The 20,079-nt window shown below is 36.2% G+C and overlaps 1 protein-coding gene across 2 annotated transcripts in view; it reads right to left on the reverse strand.

Moving 5' to 3' along the window:
- Window positions 1-5,427: 5,427 nt before the first annotated feature.
- The window catches only part of LOC138714705 (lipase maturation factor 2-like), a 36,947-nt gene continuing 22,295 nt past the window's right edge, over window positions 5,428-20,079 (reverse strand). The window contains exons 7-11 of one of the 2 annotated variants that reach the window (XM_069846778.1): window positions 19,829-19,960; window positions 18,259-18,464; window positions 14,801-15,041; window positions 9,342-9,558; window positions 5,428-6,502 (exon numbers count right to left, since the gene is read on the reverse strand). In XM_069846778.1, the coding sequence (XP_069702879.1) occupies window positions 6,208-6,502; window positions 9,342-9,558; window positions 14,801-15,041; window positions 18,259-18,464; window positions 19,829-19,960 (1,091 nt within the window). In that variant the 3' untranslated portion in view covers window positions 5,428-6,207. The remainder of the gene's footprint in view (window positions 6,503-9,341; window positions 9,559-14,800; window positions 15,042-18,258; window positions 18,465-19,828; window positions 19,961-20,079) is intronic. The other variant, XM_069846777.1, reaches the window with a different exon arrangement.

Consider the following 20,079-nt stretch of genomic DNA (forward strand, 5'->3'; position numbering starts at 1 on the left):
AAAAAAACAGTTTTCTATTTTGTATGTTCATAAATCTGTGGAATGATAAATTTCCTGACAGCTGAATATCTCTAAAACAAGTTTATTAGGTTCAGAACACCCTCTCCCTTTTTCACATCATTGAATTTGCCTCACTTCAGTATCCATTTTCTCAGCTTTTCAATGTGAAAAAACCTGCAACTTTCATCAGACATTCTAACAGTATTTTTCCAAATTTTAACAGTTCTTTTTTTATTGCGGGTCTGCTACTATGGTTTAATGATTAGTGTGTATGCTTTCCAACTAAGTGTCCATGGTTCGATTCCCAATGGAGGAAGAGATTAATCTTCATTCCACTGGACTAAGCAGTTGTCTCTTGCCTTGTACTTGTCTTGTGACATCTCTACGGTAGCCTTGCATCATGCTGACCACACAGTTAGTGAAACCCACCTGCATTGTGAGAGAGTCAGTCTGGTGTTTGTCCATAGAGTGTTCCGCACCCCACTCAAAATTACCTGCAGATTATTTCAAGTTTAATAAAGCAATAAATTCTATAAAGGAGCAAATGTTTAAATATTATTCAATGATTTCAATTGTGCGAAACGATCGAGTAAGGTATACAGGATGTTAACTAATATGTGGGAAACCTTTGGGGATGGACAGAGACCTAAAAACAAGCAAAAAAGTTCATGTAAATACATGGTCAATTTCATTTTCTGTTTTCACTGCAGCTACTTTTTATTTCATATGGTTTAGTTCTTACATTTGGCCATCCTACCCCATCCTACCCCCTTATTGATATTACGAGATTCCAACCAGTCTTCGGACTGCTGACTAAACATACATATATATAATTTGAACTGGTAATGGAAATTACGGGACAACGGCTGAACGTATTTTAATAAATGACCCCTCATTTTGAAGTTTGGAACCCAAAGTTTTTCAGAAAAATAGAAGTTTTCAGTGAAATATCAGTTTTCCTACATAATTTTCCTATTTTCCAAAATCCATCTTTCGTCAGTTTTGAGAACTAATTGCATTTCAAAATAAAACTAAACACACACTACAATAAACAATAGGCTATTACACGAAGGCCATGACCTGCAGGATTGCTGACATATTTAGAGTTCAAATTCAATTGGTTATGAAAAGCTTCAAGACTTACTAAAAATTATTTACAGGTCTGATTCTGCGGTGTGTATTGAATATTAAAATCTACAAAACTAGAGGTGGTTTGATGACATTATTACCATTAAAAATGAATTCCATGATGTTAATGTGTAAACTACAGAACTTGCGTAAGATAATAACATTATTATTATTAAAAATCAAACATTTTATAGTTATTAATCAAGTGGGTTGGGTCTTTTTCATACATTTAATGGCGGTGTGGTGTAGATTCAGTATTGGCTCGAGAGAGCGCAAAAATTACAGTTCCTAAGGAAAGACTGTATTACTTACTGATAAATTAAGAGGCCTAGAAAATTTTGTAGTATCTCAATCATTTCAGCAAGATCTCTTAGCACGATAAAATTATTTTACCCTCTACATTTCAAGCTCTACATGCAGCAGCTATATCAAGATGGTATGTCTGTTGTTCGAAAGCATAGCAAACCTGACATCATTTTTTAACTTTCACCTTCAATCCACAACGACCTGAAATAACTATTGCTTTACTCCCACGTGAAAAACCCACTGATCGTCCTGATATTGTTACTTGTGTTTTCGCGTTGAAACTCAAAAACTGAAGGTGGATTGGCATAAAAATAACATTCAGAGGTAGTATGTTTCATTATTATGGAAGCAAATAACTTTCAAAATGTCTGGTATTTTTCGTTGAAAATAAATCTGAAAAATTTTTATTTGAACATCTAACAAACTTAGTTTGCAACGCTTGCTGCACAAGCCACTAGTATTTCTTACATTAGTGGGACATATTTCTTAAATCTGTAGGCCTAGTAAAGAGAGAGGATCTATTCATTATTGCACTTGGCAACTGAAAACAAGGAACAGCGCAAGCTTCGAGATTTGTTAGTATTGAAATACTTTGTCAGCGTGTTGAAGAATAATGTCGGCTTAGCAAATACGACACCTGAAATACAGCAAAGGAAAAAGTACCTTTAACTAAAGGAAGAAAGAGAAATTGACTATACATTTACATGAACTCTTTTGTATGTTTTCAGATCCTCTATCCATTCCTCTTCTTCCATTTTTACAGTTTAAGTGTTCAACAAGAAAAATTTACTTCAGTGCTGAAAATTTAAAATTGAAATGGCAGTACTATCGAAATGCAAACTCGTGTATTCATTCGTTTTAATAACCAGTTGCAATACAAATGTGTGAACTCGTATGGAAGTTGTATGTGAAAAGACGTGCAAAAGGAGTACACCAAATGTCATGTAGGCAAATGGGTGGTATACAAAATGACAGTATGTGAAATAGAGAAGAAATGACAGCAATGGGAGTGAATTTGAAGGCTTCTGAAGGTTAGTGAATAATTCTTAACATTAGTTATATTGCAGTGTAGGCTTTCACGGCCGGAGTCTATTGCTTGGTTTTATACCAGACGTTTCGTCTGCAACTGCGGCAGACATCTTCAGTGGAGTGGTATCCGAGGTCGCAAGACTCTTCTCGGCGTACCTGAGGCAACTGATCCTGTGGCTGGTTGTGCAGGCATATTTATAGTGCGAACAAAGCGGTGCGGACCACAGCGACAACAGGCCTCGGCCCGCGAGCCGCACTATAAATACGCCCGCACAACCAGCCACAGGATCAGTTGCCTCAGGTACGCCGAGAAGAGTCTTGCGACCTCGGATACCACTCCACTGAAGATGTCTGCCGCAGTTGCAGACGAAACGTCTGGTATAAAACCAAGCAATAGACCACGGCCTCTCAGCCCGGAAAATGAATCTAGATCTGTTAGTTCTATTTTTCCTTAAATTTGAGTTTTTTCTGGAAAATTTCTTCCAACTTTTGGGGTGTATCTTATACAAGGGAGCATCTTATACATCAACAAATATGGTACTCAATTGAATTTAATAATTCTATTTGAAACGTACAAAGGACAGCCCGAAGACGTACATGAGGAGAAACGAGCAATCTACGTTCCAACCATCCCGTATTATAAAGATAAATACCAACTTCACGATATCAGTGTTACGGGATTGATGTTTGGAGCAAGAGGAACGATACCAACTTCTCTTCTCAATTCTGTAAGACCCTAGGACTGTACAAATCTTTTCTGAACGAACTGGCCCTCCTCATAATTAAAGAGTCAGTCAAACTTTTACGGAACCATGTATATGGACTCTAATTCAGTGTATGGAAAAAAATTGACACACCATTATCATTTTTCTTTTTCCTTCTTAGCTTTCATTGATTCTTTACTTGAAATTTTTTTTTCTTCTGTAAACTGCCTTTGTTTGTTTGTGTATTTGTTTGCCTTTTTTCTTACTCTTTTAGCTCTCATCTTCTATTTTGTTCTTGTATTGTTTTGTATGCTTTGTCTAATGGCAGCCTCTAATTTGAGGAAGCTAATAAAATAAATATAAAAAGTAATATTTTTTCACACTAAACGGAATTGCAAGTAACTGTGTATAATAGTAAATGTTTCGTAAACTTATGCACACTGACATTAAGCCCATGGAGGTTTCTTTCAACCATGGTGTAGTTGTTGGTAAATTTTTCACCTCTTTGTTTATATCAGGAACGTTCTTCAATGATGCCAATGTGAATATTCATGAAAGATGATAACTGTATCAACATCAATTTAATTTGTCAGGATTACCACACTTCAAATCTAACTGCACCCTGTTACGAAAAATGCAGTGTTCGAAACTGTAAACTACATCTCAAAAGGAACAATGGATGCTGCTGTATCACATTAAGGTCTGCCTCGAAATGAGCAATGAGTGAACCCTGCAAAATCTATCACAACACACGGTTACTTTTCTGACATTCTTGAAATAGCATCCACTTTTATGCATGAGAAGTAAGTTCAAATCATATTCATAAACTATATCAGTATCATCAATGTGAATGACTGAATGTATGTCATTTTCGTGCCAATTTTTACCAACAACTGACAACACATTACCTACTTTCAACACATACAACGAAAATGCGGGAGTGTTTGTTCACGGGTTTTTTAATCCACATCTTTTCTTATTAGTTAACGAAAAATATGCAACGAATTTCACTATACTTAAAAACGAAAACTGCTGTTTTTCGAGAACAGTTTTAATGAATATTACTGGAGAGTATTTAAAGCAGAAAAAGAAATTTAAATGCCTAACATTTAAAGGAAATTTAATATACACTATTTAATATTTTCAAGGTTCCCACACATCCTGATAAAGAATTAAGTACTCGAGAAATCTATGAAGTGTACATTCCAGACACCAAGAAAGACTGAATGTAGAAACATACAATTTATATATAAAAAATAACAACAATAAAATAAACCCTTCCAAAGTTGCAGTCATTTAAGAAAGCACACAGATTACATAATCCTACTTCATCTAATATATCTGAAAACATTAATATATTCTAAAAAATGCAGGAATACACAATCATTAAATAAAAACTGAAAACCAATAGCAGTTGTTTTTAGCTTTGCCAAACACGGAGTAGAAACAAGACAGTGTAAATAGAGTCACTCATATTATGAAGGAATATATTTCACACCTGGCTGCAGATCATATTGTTTTTCGTTATATCAAAATTTCTTCTCTCTCATTTTCTGCACACATACATTCATCTCATACAAACTCTTAAGGTAATACAGTAAAATACCAGCACAACATAATGGATAACATTTTACGAAATAATTTTTGTTTCATCAAAATGCATCCTGTGTAACCTAGAAGACTCTTTCATCAATCAGCTTTGTCCAGCTTTGGTGTCAAATCTTCTGGATTCAGACTCTAAATTATACTGGGAAGCTATGCTAAAAGCCAGGTTATGAACCGACTAAACAGGAAGTAGTTGGCAGGGCGAGAGGAAAGTGAGGGTTAAAGGGGTAACCTGTGCAGTGATGACAAGTTGAGTGTGGGGGTTGGAGGGGAAAAGGAGAACGGAGCTTTTCATTGGACCTCACGTGAAAATGTCGTCTGCTAACGAAAATCTGGCAACGGAATCACGGAGACAGTGTAGCCAAACTTCCCAGTTCATTTGCAGTACCACGTGCATTACAAGTCGCATTTCGTACCAGCGTCATTAGCTCGTGCTTTCTTAAAAACAGTAATTTTAATTACTAATATTGTTGACAGTGTTATCGAGAACTATATACAGTAGTTATTTTAAACATATCGGTGACAAACGCTGAACATGCTTTGAATCTCGTGCCACTATGTGGCAATAGAGCTCAGAAAGAGAGCAACAGAACGTTGCTTCCGGTTTAGTCGGTTCATAACCTGGCTTTTAGTATAGAAGGCGAATGGAGAACTTCCAAGTGCCTGGGCAATAGATACTATTACTACTATATTTTACGAAATTTACATAAAGGCTGTGCAATCCAGTTAACTACATTGGAAAGAAAATATTAACAGTTGCAATGCAAATCGACGAATATTTGTTAAAATTCAGTAGAACAATAAACTACTAGCAGTTTGGAATGAAAAGGTGATCAGGAAGGTGTTACAAAGTAAACTTCTATTCCAGAATATGTTCTTCCAATTCGATATTTTATGATAATTTTGTGTACCAAGGGCAATGTCTACAGTAGCACAAAAAACTACAGATTTGGCACATCGCTTCTAGATAGGTGACACTTGGGTGAATGGTGCGGAATCATGTACTTGGCACTGGATTAAAAAAATACAGAATTCAAAGTTTTCAGTATCATACTGCTGTGTTTTGTGTAACGAAGATAATACTAATGAAAACTGTGTGATGCATTTTACATTCATCATTATAAATAATCGCAGGGTTGCCAGACTGATGTCTTGCTATTCATTTCTGTATTTTATTGTACTGATATTTTACTGTTTGGAAAGAATCACACTTTTCATTCTGAGATATGTAGAGGGTAAAGTATAAACTCACATCTGGACGAGAACACAATGGTACTTTCAGATCAAAAATAACAAGTGCACAACTTGCACAGAGAGACTCTTAGACCAGATGAAACAAGAACCGCGTGAGCAATTGTGTGACTATCATCTGAAACGGCAGCAACCGCACGATCACCTGTAATTATATTAGTGCCAACCAACTGTCCTAACAGACTTATCTCCGAGTGGCGGCAGAACTTGTGCCTGTTGTAGTGATGATGGCACAGCCAGCACTAAAGATGGACCAGACGAGAAGACTGGACTCAACGTGAGACACCAGGTACCGGAGACGGTCCAGTAGGGCCTTCAGCCATGGAGCAACTTGAGAACTTGAATCTGTGGCACCATGTTGCGAAGCGGGAGGCAAGATCTTCATGTTCCGCAGGTAGTCGAGCAGAGGAGGGTGGTCGCGTGAGAAGATTGGGAAGTACTCGCCCACTTTCTCCCTCTTCCACCATGGACCAGACCATCTGAAGAAAAAAATTAATATTTCTCTCCGCAACAGTTCACAGCAGAGTTTAAGCCACAGTCCATTTTGCTACTCGACTTCTAAAATGCAACAAACTTTGAATGTAAATGTGCAAAAATGCGACAACCACATTGGACTTCAGAAACGAAGACGGTAACGGAGAACATTAAATGAGAGATGTGTTTGAACTAATCTGAATTTAAATGAACCTTGCGTTTTTTTTAAAGCAAGACGTAAAGCGCTGCAGCAAGACTATTCTTATTACATTTGCTTCACCATCGCTGCAGCAAGCGTGCAGCAAATCAAAACATCGCTTTACAAGTTTGCTGCATGATCCATCATGGTGGAATGCATGTTTTGGTCTTTTGCAATGTTTATTATTGTTAAAATCGTCTAGTAATAATAATTCTATGTCATTATCATGGAAGTCGAAACTATTTAACATGTTCGGTTCTTCTAAGGTTAAATTTATTACTGCAGTAATAGAAGCCAATATTAATTGTCCACCATTTTGCAGTCAGTTGACCTACGTACGTTTTTTTTCGACCCTCATTTTGCTGCAGCAAAGGCATGAAGCGCTTTAAAAAAAAAGCACGGGAAATGCTAATGACATGGGCAATGTTCAAAATGATATTGAGCAATAGATGTTCGGGAATTGATTTCAAAGAGTTGGTGCAATTCATGTAAGTTAAGTGAGCAATTTCTTCTGATTGATTTATATAATTCCATTGCATACTGTAAATTGTGAGCGAAGATTTAGTTGCTTGAATCTTGTAAAAACTGTAATTAGAAACCGTCTTTCAGTAAAAAGAGTTGGCACTCTGCTAACAATAAATCTTGAAGGGCCTACTAGTAAAGAATTTCAATGTTTAGAGTGCCCATAAAATAACTTATTTTGATATGATGTAAATTCAACAGTAATTGATTGTAAACATACCTACGTGTAATGATTTACTTACATAAGTATATCTAGAGTGTGATAAGATGGATTTAAAGTAATAAAACTGCAAGAAACAAATTACATATTCTGTTTGTTTCTGCATGCTGTAGTAATTTTATCTTTCTGCACAATTATTTATAATAGTGCACAAGCATTCCGCAATTTGCAGAAATATAATTTTTCATTTTTGCGACAATTATTTATTTTCTAGCTTAAACCCTGGTTCACAGAAGCAATATATACAAATATGTTACTTTCTTGTTTATACACTAAAACTGCATTTATAAGTTTTTATAAGAGTCTCAAGGAAAAAACGCGTGAGGAAACGTAAAACTGAAATAACATATAATAGCATCTGAAATAGCATTTGAAGACTTTATGGGAACGAGTTAAGTCAATTTGGTAAATTACAATAATTGTTTTGAAATATGAATCTGAGTGAGATATAAAACCGTGATAAAAGATGTCAACAAGAAGATCAATCACTTCCAGTTTAAATTCTCAGTCTATGAAATGAAAAATAATTCTAGGAAAGATTTCTAGAATATTATGGATTTATTAATTTGTCCTACAGAATAATCTCTGTAATGTTGACAATTAATATTTGAGGAGAAAAATTCGCTCCGGCGCCAGGGATCGAACCCGGGTCCTTGGTTCTATGTACGAAGCGCTCTGACCACTGAGCTACGCCGAATTCAATCCACAGCACCAGATCGAATCTTCCTCCTTCAGTGTTTCCCTTTGTGGCCTGACGCCAAGTTAGGCATATATATGTTGACGTATATGTCTAGTGTCAACTGCCATTATACTAGGAGCGCACTCAGTTGAGCGACTTATTTGGCCGGGATTCCGCAGTTATGATGCACTGCTAGCTATGAGAATATTATGGCTTTATTAATTTATCCTACAGAATAATCTCTGTAATGTTGACAATTAATAAGTCACTCAACTGAGTGCGCTCCTAGTATAATGGCAGTTGACATTGGACATATACGTCGACATATATGCCTAACTTGGAGTCAGGCCACAAAGGGAAACATTGAAGGAGGAGAATTCGATCCGGTGATGTGGATTGAATTCGGCGTAGCTCAGTGGTCAGAGCACTTGGTACGTAGAACCAAGGACCCGGGTTCAATCCCTGGCGCCGGAACGAATTTTTCTCCTCAAATACTAAAGATTTCTAGAAAACAAAAGTAAAATAATTGATAAAAGAGTTCTATTCAGTCAATACTTAACATAAAAACACAATAAAAGATGTTATAACAACATTTAAACAGGTTTAAAAACAAACGTTTTCGTCAATTTTAATTGGCATCTTCAGGTTGTGTATGTCGAATAGAACATGTTATGATAAGTGAACACTTGGTATATAAGGTTAAAAACAGGAGTTAAAAATATAATATACTTAAAACAGACAATAGAACTAGCAAAAAGCCACCACGATGTATGTAGAAGCACCTGTTTAAATGTTGTTATAACATGTTTTATTGTGTTTTCATGTTAAGTATTGACTGAATAGAACTCTTTTATCAATTAACATTGCACTTAACGGAATCAATATGCCTTAAAAAAAAAAAAAAAAGTAAAATAATTTAATATGACTTGTTAAAGTAACCAGCTATATTAATGATCAACAACGAACATAAAATTAACTCACTGATATACTGTTAGGTTATTTCAATAAATAAATAAAGACTTCACTGTGTTAACATTATAATTTAGTTTCGATGATATTTGCATCATCATCTGAATCCTAGACTAGGTAACAGGACACCAAAAAAATTTAGAATGTTTACATAATGAATTCGTTATTTATCTACTGAAATCACCCAACAGTACATCTATGATCATATAAGTGTTAAAAGAGTGCATTCAAGAATATAAAATCAACTCTCTGTACCTCTGGGACCAAGGTGTGAAATGGTAGTGGTACAGACTGGCCTTGAGGTACTTGGGCGGCTTTGTGGGGAATGGGTTTTGTGAAGTATCCAGCAGCTGCAGAACTTCAGGCTGTCCATTCAGAAGCCTGTATGCCAAGCTCATAAGCCATGGATTCTGATGGTAGGTACCCAGCGCGGCAAACCACATCTGCCAGTCAAGACGAGGCTGATGAGGAGCTGCAAATCATCAATATGAAAAATAGTTCATATTTAGAAACCATAGTCCAGAGCTTGACATGAAGCAGAAGCGTGTAATACAAGAAACCACATTACTTCAAACAGTTCTTTCTGATGATGTGTAGCTTGGGCTTTTTCTGTGCTGGGGCCTATTCCAAAAAGGTATGATGATGTACATTACAAGTAAATTCTCCAGTAAGTAGTAAAAATACTAGTTTCTGTTCCACAAAAGACTTTTCCACAGTAGTACTTTACCACTCCATATTTACAAAATATTATCAATGAAGTTTCATGATTGTGTTGCATGAAAGTACCAGTATTTTTAACTTGCTAGTAAATTAATTTTATAACCATTTTTGTTCCGATAAACTTGTTGATATATCAATGTTTTCCTAAAGTCCGTCAAAAACTTATCTTATATAATAGTGTGATATTTTTTATTTCATTCTACTTGATGAACGTTTTCGGTTTTTATAAACCATCTTCAGATCACATTACCTCTATTGAACTGTTATACTGATGTACACTAGGTTACATTAACCATATTATGTTAAAATAATATGGTTAATGTAACCTAAAATTCTCACTCTGAGAGAGGAACATAGGTTCAGGGTGTTTGAGAATAAGGTGCTAAGGAAAATATTTGGGGCTAAGCGGGATGAAGTTACAGGAGAATGGAGAAAGTTACACAACACAGAACTGCACGCATTGTATTCTTCACCTGACATAATTAGGAACATAAAATCGAGACGTTTGAGATGGGCAGGGCATGTAGCACGTATGGGCGAATCCAGAAATGCATATAGAGTGTTAGTTGGGAGACCGGAGGGAAAAAGACCTTTAGGGAGGCCGAGACGTAGATGGGAGGATAATATTAAAATGGATTTGAGGGAGGTGGGGTATGATGATAGAGACTGGATTAATCTTGCACAGGATAGGGACCGCTGGCGGGCTTATGTGAGGGCGGCAATGAACCTTCGGGTTCCTTAAAAGCCATTTGTAAGTAAGTAAGTATATTATGTTAAAATATAATACATTTAACCTCTATTGAACTGAATAATTTCAAGGGAAAAATTGTTCCGGGGCTGGTTATCGATCCCGGGACCTCTGGTTGAACATATCAGCGCTCTACCAACTGAGCTACCCAGGAACTCCACCCGATATCATCTCAACTTTTCCCTTTTATATCCACACAACTCACGTGGGCTGACGAAATGCCATAGACCCATATCGAGTGCACACAATCTGTATGACTTGGAATTGTGGTTTTCTGTTAACGTACACAGTGACGTATATATTATGCAAATCTAGTCTTTCAAGTAAAAAAAAAAAAAAAAAAAAAAGTTGAGACGGTGTCAGGTGGAGTTCCCAGGTAGCTCAGTTGGTAGAGCACTGGTACATTCAACCAGAGGTCCCGGGATCGATACCCGGCTCCAGAACAATTTTTCCCTTGAAATTATTCAAATCTGCTTTACAGGGAGCTTTACCTGAAAGACTAGATTTGCACTCTATTGAACTGTTATACTGATGTGCAATAGGTTACATTAACCATATTATGTTAAAATATAATATGGTTAATGTAACCTATTGCACATCAATATAACAGTTCAATAGAGGTAATGTGATCTGAAGATGGTTTATAAAAACCGAAAACGTTCATCAAGTAGAATGAACTAAAAAATATCACACTATTATTATTATTATTATTATTATTATTATTATTATTATTGTGTTTCCTCAAATTAGAGGCTGCCATTAGACAAAGCATACAAAACAATATAAATGATGAAAGATAACAGAGTAAGAAAAAAAGTAAACAAGTACACAAACAAGTTTTTGATGGACTTTAGGAAAACATTAATATTGCTAGTGAATTTTCAAGTATTCTCTACCAATGAAAGAAGATTAATACATACACGCGATTTAAATATATTTATTTCATAATATTAAGATATATTTTGATAAATATGTAGTATAGAATATCTTTTCTTGCTTCAATTTCCTTCAAAAGAAACAATTTCATCTCCTTTGACACCATTTCAATAATTTTGCAGTCTGTTAATTTCGTAACAATTAAATTTGGTGGTGAAGATTGTTATTAGCAGCATCTGTCGGTTAATATGAGAAACTAACAAGGAGCTTTATGCGGGGATTCCAGAAGAACATGATGATAATAATAAGTAAATTTTTCATTATTAAAGAAGTAAATTAAAATGAATAACATTGTAAGATTATGAAATTCATAGAATCTACGAATCTTTGCTGTATAAGCTACCTTAAAATTAATTATGATTAAAGAGACAAACATAACCTAATTTGATTAACGAAATAAGATCACCAGCTGCTTCATGTTATGACGTAGTATGTTTACTGATATAGCATCACTTGTAATGTACAACACACTTTAATTCTTTCGTGGAACAGAAAGATACACTCCATACTTTACAACATCTTTCATCAGTAATTTGTGGAATAGGCTCCTGGTGATGAATATAGGAATACACAAATGTTCCAAGTTGATTTATTTTCAACATCAAGTGAACAAAAAGGAATACCCTTCTCGGTATCACTACAAATTATTAAATGAACTCAAATAACCCTCAACTGTCAACAGTCTAGATTTAGCCTTTTAGGTGACAACTGTTACTTTATTTTTTATTATTATTATTTTTTTTTTATTTATTTTATTCCATAGATCTTACATGAGCAATGAAGCTTTAAGATTTGGAACAAGTCAAAATTTTACAATATTACAATTACAATTTTTACAAATTTTTATAGTTTTACAATTTAGTAATTTTCTACAATTTTTACAATTTTGTGCAATTTTTTTACAATATTTTGGCGAGATGTAGTGAGATGAGATGAGGTGAGGTGAGGTGAGGTCCGAGGATTCGCGAAAATATTACCCGGCATTTGCCTTTTGGTTGGGGAAAACCTCGGAAAAACCCAACCAGGTAATCAAATCAAAGGGGTTGATGCCAAGGACTCGCCATAGACCATCCGGCTTCAGTCCCACATTACGAGTAGGATACTGCTCCCATCTAGAGGTGGGGTGTGATCGCATTTTTCTATCACAGCTCCAAACTGTGACAGCTTCGGAAAAATCACCATGATAGATAATATCGATTTTGTCACAGTGTGATTTGTGTTTGGATGATTCTTGGCAATTGCGAATATTTCCCATCACCAGCGCACAGATGTTTATGTTCATGTTTATGGGTCTTCTGCGAATTGACATCCTGTATTAACAATATTGATAAGCACAGAAAGTATAACAAACACACACTGAACTGTTATCGCGATGTGTGTGAGTGTACAGTATATTTTCCCAAGAATGTTTATGAATGATTAGATGAAATATTCGTGAAAAAATATAGTGAGTGGATTGTAGCTTGAGTATCAGAGAGTTACCGAAGTTTACCATTTGAATGGGAAGAAAATTAATTAGATCCCAGTTATGTTGTCCTTCAAGTTAATCTTCTGACTTGCAGTTGTCTGGACTCTCGAGCTGTCACATGTATGTACATCAGTCACCATCGCTATGAGTCACATATCGGTCAGAGACGGCAATTTCTCAGAGCTGTGATTTTGGAACTATAGTCACAGCGATGAAAAGTAGAGCAAACCTTTGAAACATTTTGCATTTCAATATTTGTCACCAGGACTGGAAAAAGTCCAGGTTACACTTCTGAATAATCCACAATAGCTCTATCCCTCATGCAAAACAATAAGCAAGAATATTTTATTAGAGTAAAAATTGTTTTAAAAATGACTGGCAAGGGAACTGTTAATGAATTTATTTCCAAAATTCCACTCTAACTGCGCACATAGGTCTCCGTAGCAGATAAACAAAACATTATCTAGAGAAAGAACAAAACAAAACCTTTTAGTAACAACTACTTCAGTATTTCACCTGCATATTCCCCAGATAAATTTAGTCGTAAATATCAATTACTAACAAATATTATACATAATTTAAGAGAATTTGTTGCAGACTAACGAGCTAAAGGAATATGTTACTAATAAAAATTATGAATGTTGTTGTTTTCTAATGCCAGGCGCTTAACAATAAAGTCATTTGACCTCTTGTACTCCAATATTTTTCAAAGACATTATCATGGTTGGCCACTGAAGCACAGATTTTGAAGTGTTCCGAATCCATTTCTTGGTTTGAGTTGCACAATGGGCAGTTAGGGGACTGATATATTCCTATTCTATGCAGGTGTTTGGCCAAACAATCATGGCCTGTTGCCAATCTAAATGCAGCTACAGATGATCCTCGTGGTAAATCAGGAATTAACTGTGGATTTTGATGCAGAGAGTTCCATTTTTTCCCTTGTGATTGTGTTATCAAATTTTGTTTGTTGAAGTCTATGTAGATTTAATAAGTCTCTTCACAGAGTAATATGGAGATTTAGTAACAGGTCTGTAAGTAGCAGTGCTGCCCTTCTTTGCTAAAGCATCCGCATTCTCGTTTCCCAGGATTCCACAGTGGGATGGTATCCATTGGAATACAATTCTTTTATTGAGTGATATTAATTGAGAGAGCATTTTAGTTATTTCTGCTGTTTGAGATGAAGGTGTGTGTTTAGAGACTATTGATAGAATAGCTGCTTTAGGGTCTGGCAATATAACTGCATTCTTAAATTTATTGATGTGGCATAGAAGATTCCTGAGACTTTCACTTATTGCAACGATTTCTCCATCAAAATTTGTTGTTCCATATCCAAGAGATCTATAAAGTGAGAAGAGACAGCACGTAACACCTGCACCGGCACCTTGTTCTCTGGAGATCACGGATCCGTTGGTGTATAAATGAAGGCAGTTTTGTGGAGGGTACCTAATATTAATTGTCTCTAAAGACAATTGTTTCATTATTTCAGTGTTTACTTCTGATTTCAGTATTTCTTGTGTTAAATTTAGATTATATTCTATATTTAAGAAACAATTGTTTGGTTTAATTTGTAAGTTTTCTTTTAAATTCGGGATATTGATTTTCTGTTTTAATTCTTGAACAATGGATATGAAACTTTTTTGAGTTTTCAATCTACATAGAGGACTGTATGAATGCCAGTTGTTTCCTGGTAATCTGATAAGTTTTTCATACTGAATCAGTATGAATGTATGGCTCTGTAAAAGATAATGAAATTTATTCTTGATAATTAAAATACTTCCACTATTCTTCATATAATCAGAAAGAGCAGACAGTAACATCTGAATAAAAGTAACCAAGACTCACCAACAAACGGTGGAGTGGAGTTTACATTTCCAGGTTTGTACTGGAAGTTGTACTCTAGCCATGGTCCGTCAATGTGGTTGCTACCCTCCAATATGACTTCTGGTCTTCCTCCAACACCTGTCATTCTTCGGAACAGTCCATACGAATTGGTGAGATGGAGATGGTCCAGTCGTGAGTGCCAGTAGCGGAAAGCAGGGATCACAGTGTTATTTCCTGCAGGGTGGAGGCTGGAGTAAGGGATCTGCAATCACATTAGAATTAAGTTCCAGATCATAGTAGAACTGTGGACTTGGACTGGAGTATATTACGGCACAGGTGAGGACTAAATTTACAATAGTAATCAATATAAAACATACTTCAGCCTATAAATATCATTCACTTTCTGTAGCTTATCTTTAATTCAATTCCCTTAATTTCCATGTATTTTATACTTTTTTATAGTAACACTGTCTGGAGGAGCAGTTTGGCTTCAGGAAGGGAAAAGGTAGGAGAGATGCAATTGGCAAAAGACACCTAGAGAAGAATAAAGAAGTGTATGTAGTATTTGTGGACCTGAAAAAGGCCTTTGACAGAGTAGATTGGAATAAACTGATGGGGATCCTAAAGAAAATTGGCGTGGATTGGAAGACTATTCAGTAATCTTTATATGAAATGAGTGAAAGTCAGGATAGGAAAAGAAATGCCAAAAGGAAATGAAATTGGAAGAGGAGTACGTCAAGGATGTCCTTTATCACCTATCCTGTTCAACATCTACTTGGAGAATTTAGTATAGAACTGTTTTCAGAACATGGGAAGAGTGATAGTAGGAGGAAGAAGAATAAGTCCACACCTGTGGAGTAACGGTTAGCGCGTCTGGCCGCGAAAGCAGGTGGCCCGGGTTCGAATCCCGGTCGGGGCAAGTTACCTGGTTGAGGTTTTTTTCCGGGGTTTTCCCTCAACCCAATATGAGCAAATGCTGGGTAACTATCGGTGCTGGACCCGTACTCATTTCACCAGCATTATCACCTTCATATCATTCAGACGCTAAATAACCTGAGATGTTGATACAGCGTCGTAAAATAACCCAATAAAAAAATAAAAAAGAAGAAAAAAAAAAAAGAAGAATAAAGTGCATAAGTTTCATTACTTTTTAATACGAGAAAAATCCGTACTGGCACCGGGAATCGAACCCAGGACTCTTAGCTCTGCGCGCTGAGCGCTCTTTCCAACTGAGCTATGCCGGGACATAATACACGGTGCCGGCCGAACCCCTCTCGTGTCCCGGCATAGCTCAGTTGGAAAGAGCACTCAGCACGCAGAGCTGAGAGGTCCTGGGTTCGATTCCCGGTGCCGGTACGAATTTTTCTCGTATTAAATGGTAATAATACACATTGGCTACTTCAGAGTAGTCGTGTAATATTCAATGAGGTGGGCGAGACCTCATAATGAATATGTAATGCATAAGTTTTGCTGATGATATGGTGTTGTTAGCAGAAGAGGAGATGATACTAAAGGATATGCTACTGGAGCTAAATGAGCAGTATTGGATGAAGATAAATGCAAATAAGATGAAGACCATGGTTACAGGAAGAAAAATAAAGAAGATAAACTTGCGAATTCTAAATGAGGCAGTAGAACAAGTGGACAGCTTCAAATACTTGGGGTGTACTACAAGCAGTAACATGAGCTGCTGCCAGGAAGTCAAAAGGAGGACAGCAATGGCCAAGGAAGCTTTTAACAGAAAAAGGAGCATCTTCTACGGATCTCTGGATAAAGAACTAAGAAAGAGACTAGTGAAGTGCTTTGTATGGAGTGTGGCATTGTATGGTGTAGAAACATGGACATTACGACGAAGTGAAGAGAAGCAAATAGAAGCATTTGAAATGTGGATATGGAGGAGAGTGGAATGTGTGAAGTGGGCAGACAGAATAAGAAATGAAGCTGTGTTGGAAAGAGTGGGTGAAAAAAGAATGATACTGAAACTGATCAGGAAGAGGAAAAGAAACTGGTTGGGTCACTGGTTTAAGAAGAAACTGCCTACTGAAGGATGCAATGGAAGGAATGGTGAATGGGAGAAGAGTTCAGGGTAGAAGAAGATATCAGATAATAGACGACATTAAGATATATGGAGCATATGAGGAAACAAAGAGGAAGGCAAAAAATAGGAAAGACTGGAGAAAGCTGGGTTTGCAGTGAAAGACCTGCTAGTGGGCAGAACACTAAATGAATGAATGACAGTCTGGAGCATTTATGATATTATGGTAAATGTTCAGAAATGAAACTTTCACTTTTTAAAACTACAACAGTGCTGGCGAAATCTGAACTTTGATGTTTCTGTGATGGAGTGGAGAGATAATGTGGTATTAAGGAGACCAATCATGTAGTGTCATTTTGTTTGGAAATGTTACAACATTGCTACTTCCTAGTACAGTAGAACCTCTATTATCCGTGGTAATAAAGGGGGTGGACTGAACAGTTAATCGAAAAATCGGATAATCTGTACCATAAAATATTTTTTATAAATTAAGCATATAATTCTTGGTTTCATAAATTGAAATTCCTACCATACTGCAACTATTGGTGTCTTCATACTACACTACATACTATACAATGTTATGTTGGTTATAACTCGTGAAAACAGTGAAATACAATAACACATACTACTTTGTTTTATTCTATTAAACTGCACATATTTCTAATGCAAGTCTTGTACTCTGATGTCATATGAGTCACAGTTTTTCCTTTCCCAAACAGATCAACACTTTTTTTGGACATTTTGCACAGAATGACTAAATGATGCATAAGTTTGCAGTTGTGTGAAGTTCTTCGGGTCATTTCTTTCAAAGCTGATAGTGACTATCTTATAAGTTGTGAAAAAACCTCCTCCCAAAAGTGTTTCTACTGCCGGTAACGGTAGCATTCCTACTACATACTGCATAACTGTAATAACTTTCTGTAGAAAAATGCGTGTTAACATATTGTACAGTACTTAGTATTTTTCCACAGCAAAAAAAAAAAAAAATAATAATAATAAAAAAAAAATAGCGAGACAGTCGGATAATCCACCAATCGGTTAATAGGGTGACGGATAATCGAGGTTCTACTGTACACTCAAGACAACAAAGAAACAGATGAAATTCCATCAGAAAAGAAACACTCCTACAATGTAACAAGACATAACATTATACAGTCCACACCTGTGGAGTAACGGTCAGTGCGTCTGGCCGCAAAACCAGGTGGCCCGGGTTCGAATCCCGGTCGGGGCAAGTTACCTGGTTGAGGTTTTTTCCGGGGTTTTCCCTCAACCAAATATGAGCAAATGCTGGGTAACTTTCGGTGCTGGACCCTGGACTCATTTCACCAACATTATCACCTTCATCTCATTCAGACGCTAAATAACCTAGATGTTGATACAGCGTCATAAAATAACCTAATAAAATAAAATAACATTATACTTAACTATTTGTAAGTTCACTTACAGTGCTGATGCCGAAAATGAAACAAGCTGCCGACGTGTAAAAGAGGGTGCTGAGGATGGAAGACACCTTGCCGAAAGTACCAGGGACGTCTAAGATGCAAGTTGAAATGGCTTCACCCACTACAATCGCCAAGGAGCCAAGTGCAATGTACACACTAGCTGGAACTGCCCTGGACAGTGCCCAGTCAAACTCATGTTTTGTGAATGCTGCAAACACAATTATATGACCCTTAAATTGCCCATTTTCAACGGGTACAAAAAATAAACAAGCTCAAACATAGAAATTTAGAATTTGTTTAATGATAATATCCTATAATTTCGGAAATTAAATATGAGGGGGTCAGAAGCAAAGGGGTATAAGTTCACTTAAGTTATTTGTGAGAAAATGTGGTTGAAAATACTTAAGATTTCGTAAATTTCGTGAAATTTTTTACTTCAATTTTAGTGTGTGGTGTGGTTAAAAGATGTATCCCTTTGCCACCAAAATTTTAAATGTTTTAGCTTGCCTTGGTTGCACTTAACTAATATTCTTAGAAATATCACTTGTACCCCTTTGCTTCTGATCCCCTCATATAACATCTTGTTTTGTAGTCGTCCCCAGTGGTCTACTGGTTAATATATCAGCAAGTGGATGTAAATATTCCAGAATTCAAATTCTGTTGACGAAAATGGATTTTTAGACAGAAGAAATGTTGTTGTTGTTTTCTAATGCCAGGCATTTAACAATAAAGTCATTTGACCTCTTGCACTCCAATATTTTTCAAAGATATTATCATGGCCAGCCACTGAAGCACAGATTTTGAGGTGTTCCGAATCCATTTCTTGGTTTGAGTTGCACAATGGGCAGTTAGAGGACTGATATATTCCAATTCTATGTAGGTGTTTGGCCAAACAATCATGACCTGTTGCCAATCTAAATGCAGCTACAGACGATTTTCGTGGTAGATCGAGAATTAACTGTAGATTATGATGCAGAGAGTTCCACTTTTTCCCTTGAGATTGTGTTATCAAATTTTGTTTGTTGAAGTCTAAGTATGTAGATTTAATAAATCTTTTCACAGAGTAATACGTAGATTTAGTAACAGGTTTGTAAGTAGCAGTCCTGCCCCTCTTTGCTAAAGCATCCGCATTCTCGTTTCCCAGGATTCCACAATGGGATGGTCTCCATTGAGATACAATTCTTTTATTGAGTGATATTGAGAGAGCATTTTAGTTATTTCTGCTGTTTGAGATGAAGGTGTGTGTTTAGAGACTATTGATAGAATAGCTGCTTTGGAGTCTGAAAATATAATTGCATTCTTAAATTTATTGATGTGGCATAGAAGATTCCTGAGACTTTCACTTATTGCAATGATTTCTCCATCAAAACTTGTTGCTCCATATCCAAGAAATGTTAAGTGTGGCTTTCAATGGATGACGATTTACTGCATATAAATGATCTTTTTGGTCATGATGAATATAGTAAAACCTCTGTAATTTGAAAAAAGGACTTAATTCTCAGAATACTGGGGAAGACTCCGAATTTTTTAATGTCACTGTTCTAAATTTAACATGAATGATATGATACTCACCTACATCTGAATCGATAATTTGTGACGGCGATATTCTGATAGAAAAGAAGACATATGATGCATAGAGAACAGCTCCGTACACAATAAGAGTCACCAGTTTGCTGATGATCCCACTCCATGCATTAGATCTACCTGCACAGAAAGAGAGCATGAGAGAAATGCAAGCCAACTACTGCTATGGCTTGAATGCTACAGCTGAAGCCACAGATTTTGGTGAACAACCTTGCTCACAGTGCCCAGTGTGACTGAGT

The sequence above is a fragment of the Periplaneta americana genome, chromosome 15 (assembly GCF_040183065.1).
Source record: "Periplaneta americana isolate PAMFEO1 chromosome 15, P.americana_PAMFEO1_priV1, whole genome shotgun sequence".
NCBI classification, from domain to species: Eukaryota; Metazoa; Arthropoda; class Insecta; order Blattodea; family Blattidae; genus Periplaneta; species Periplaneta americana.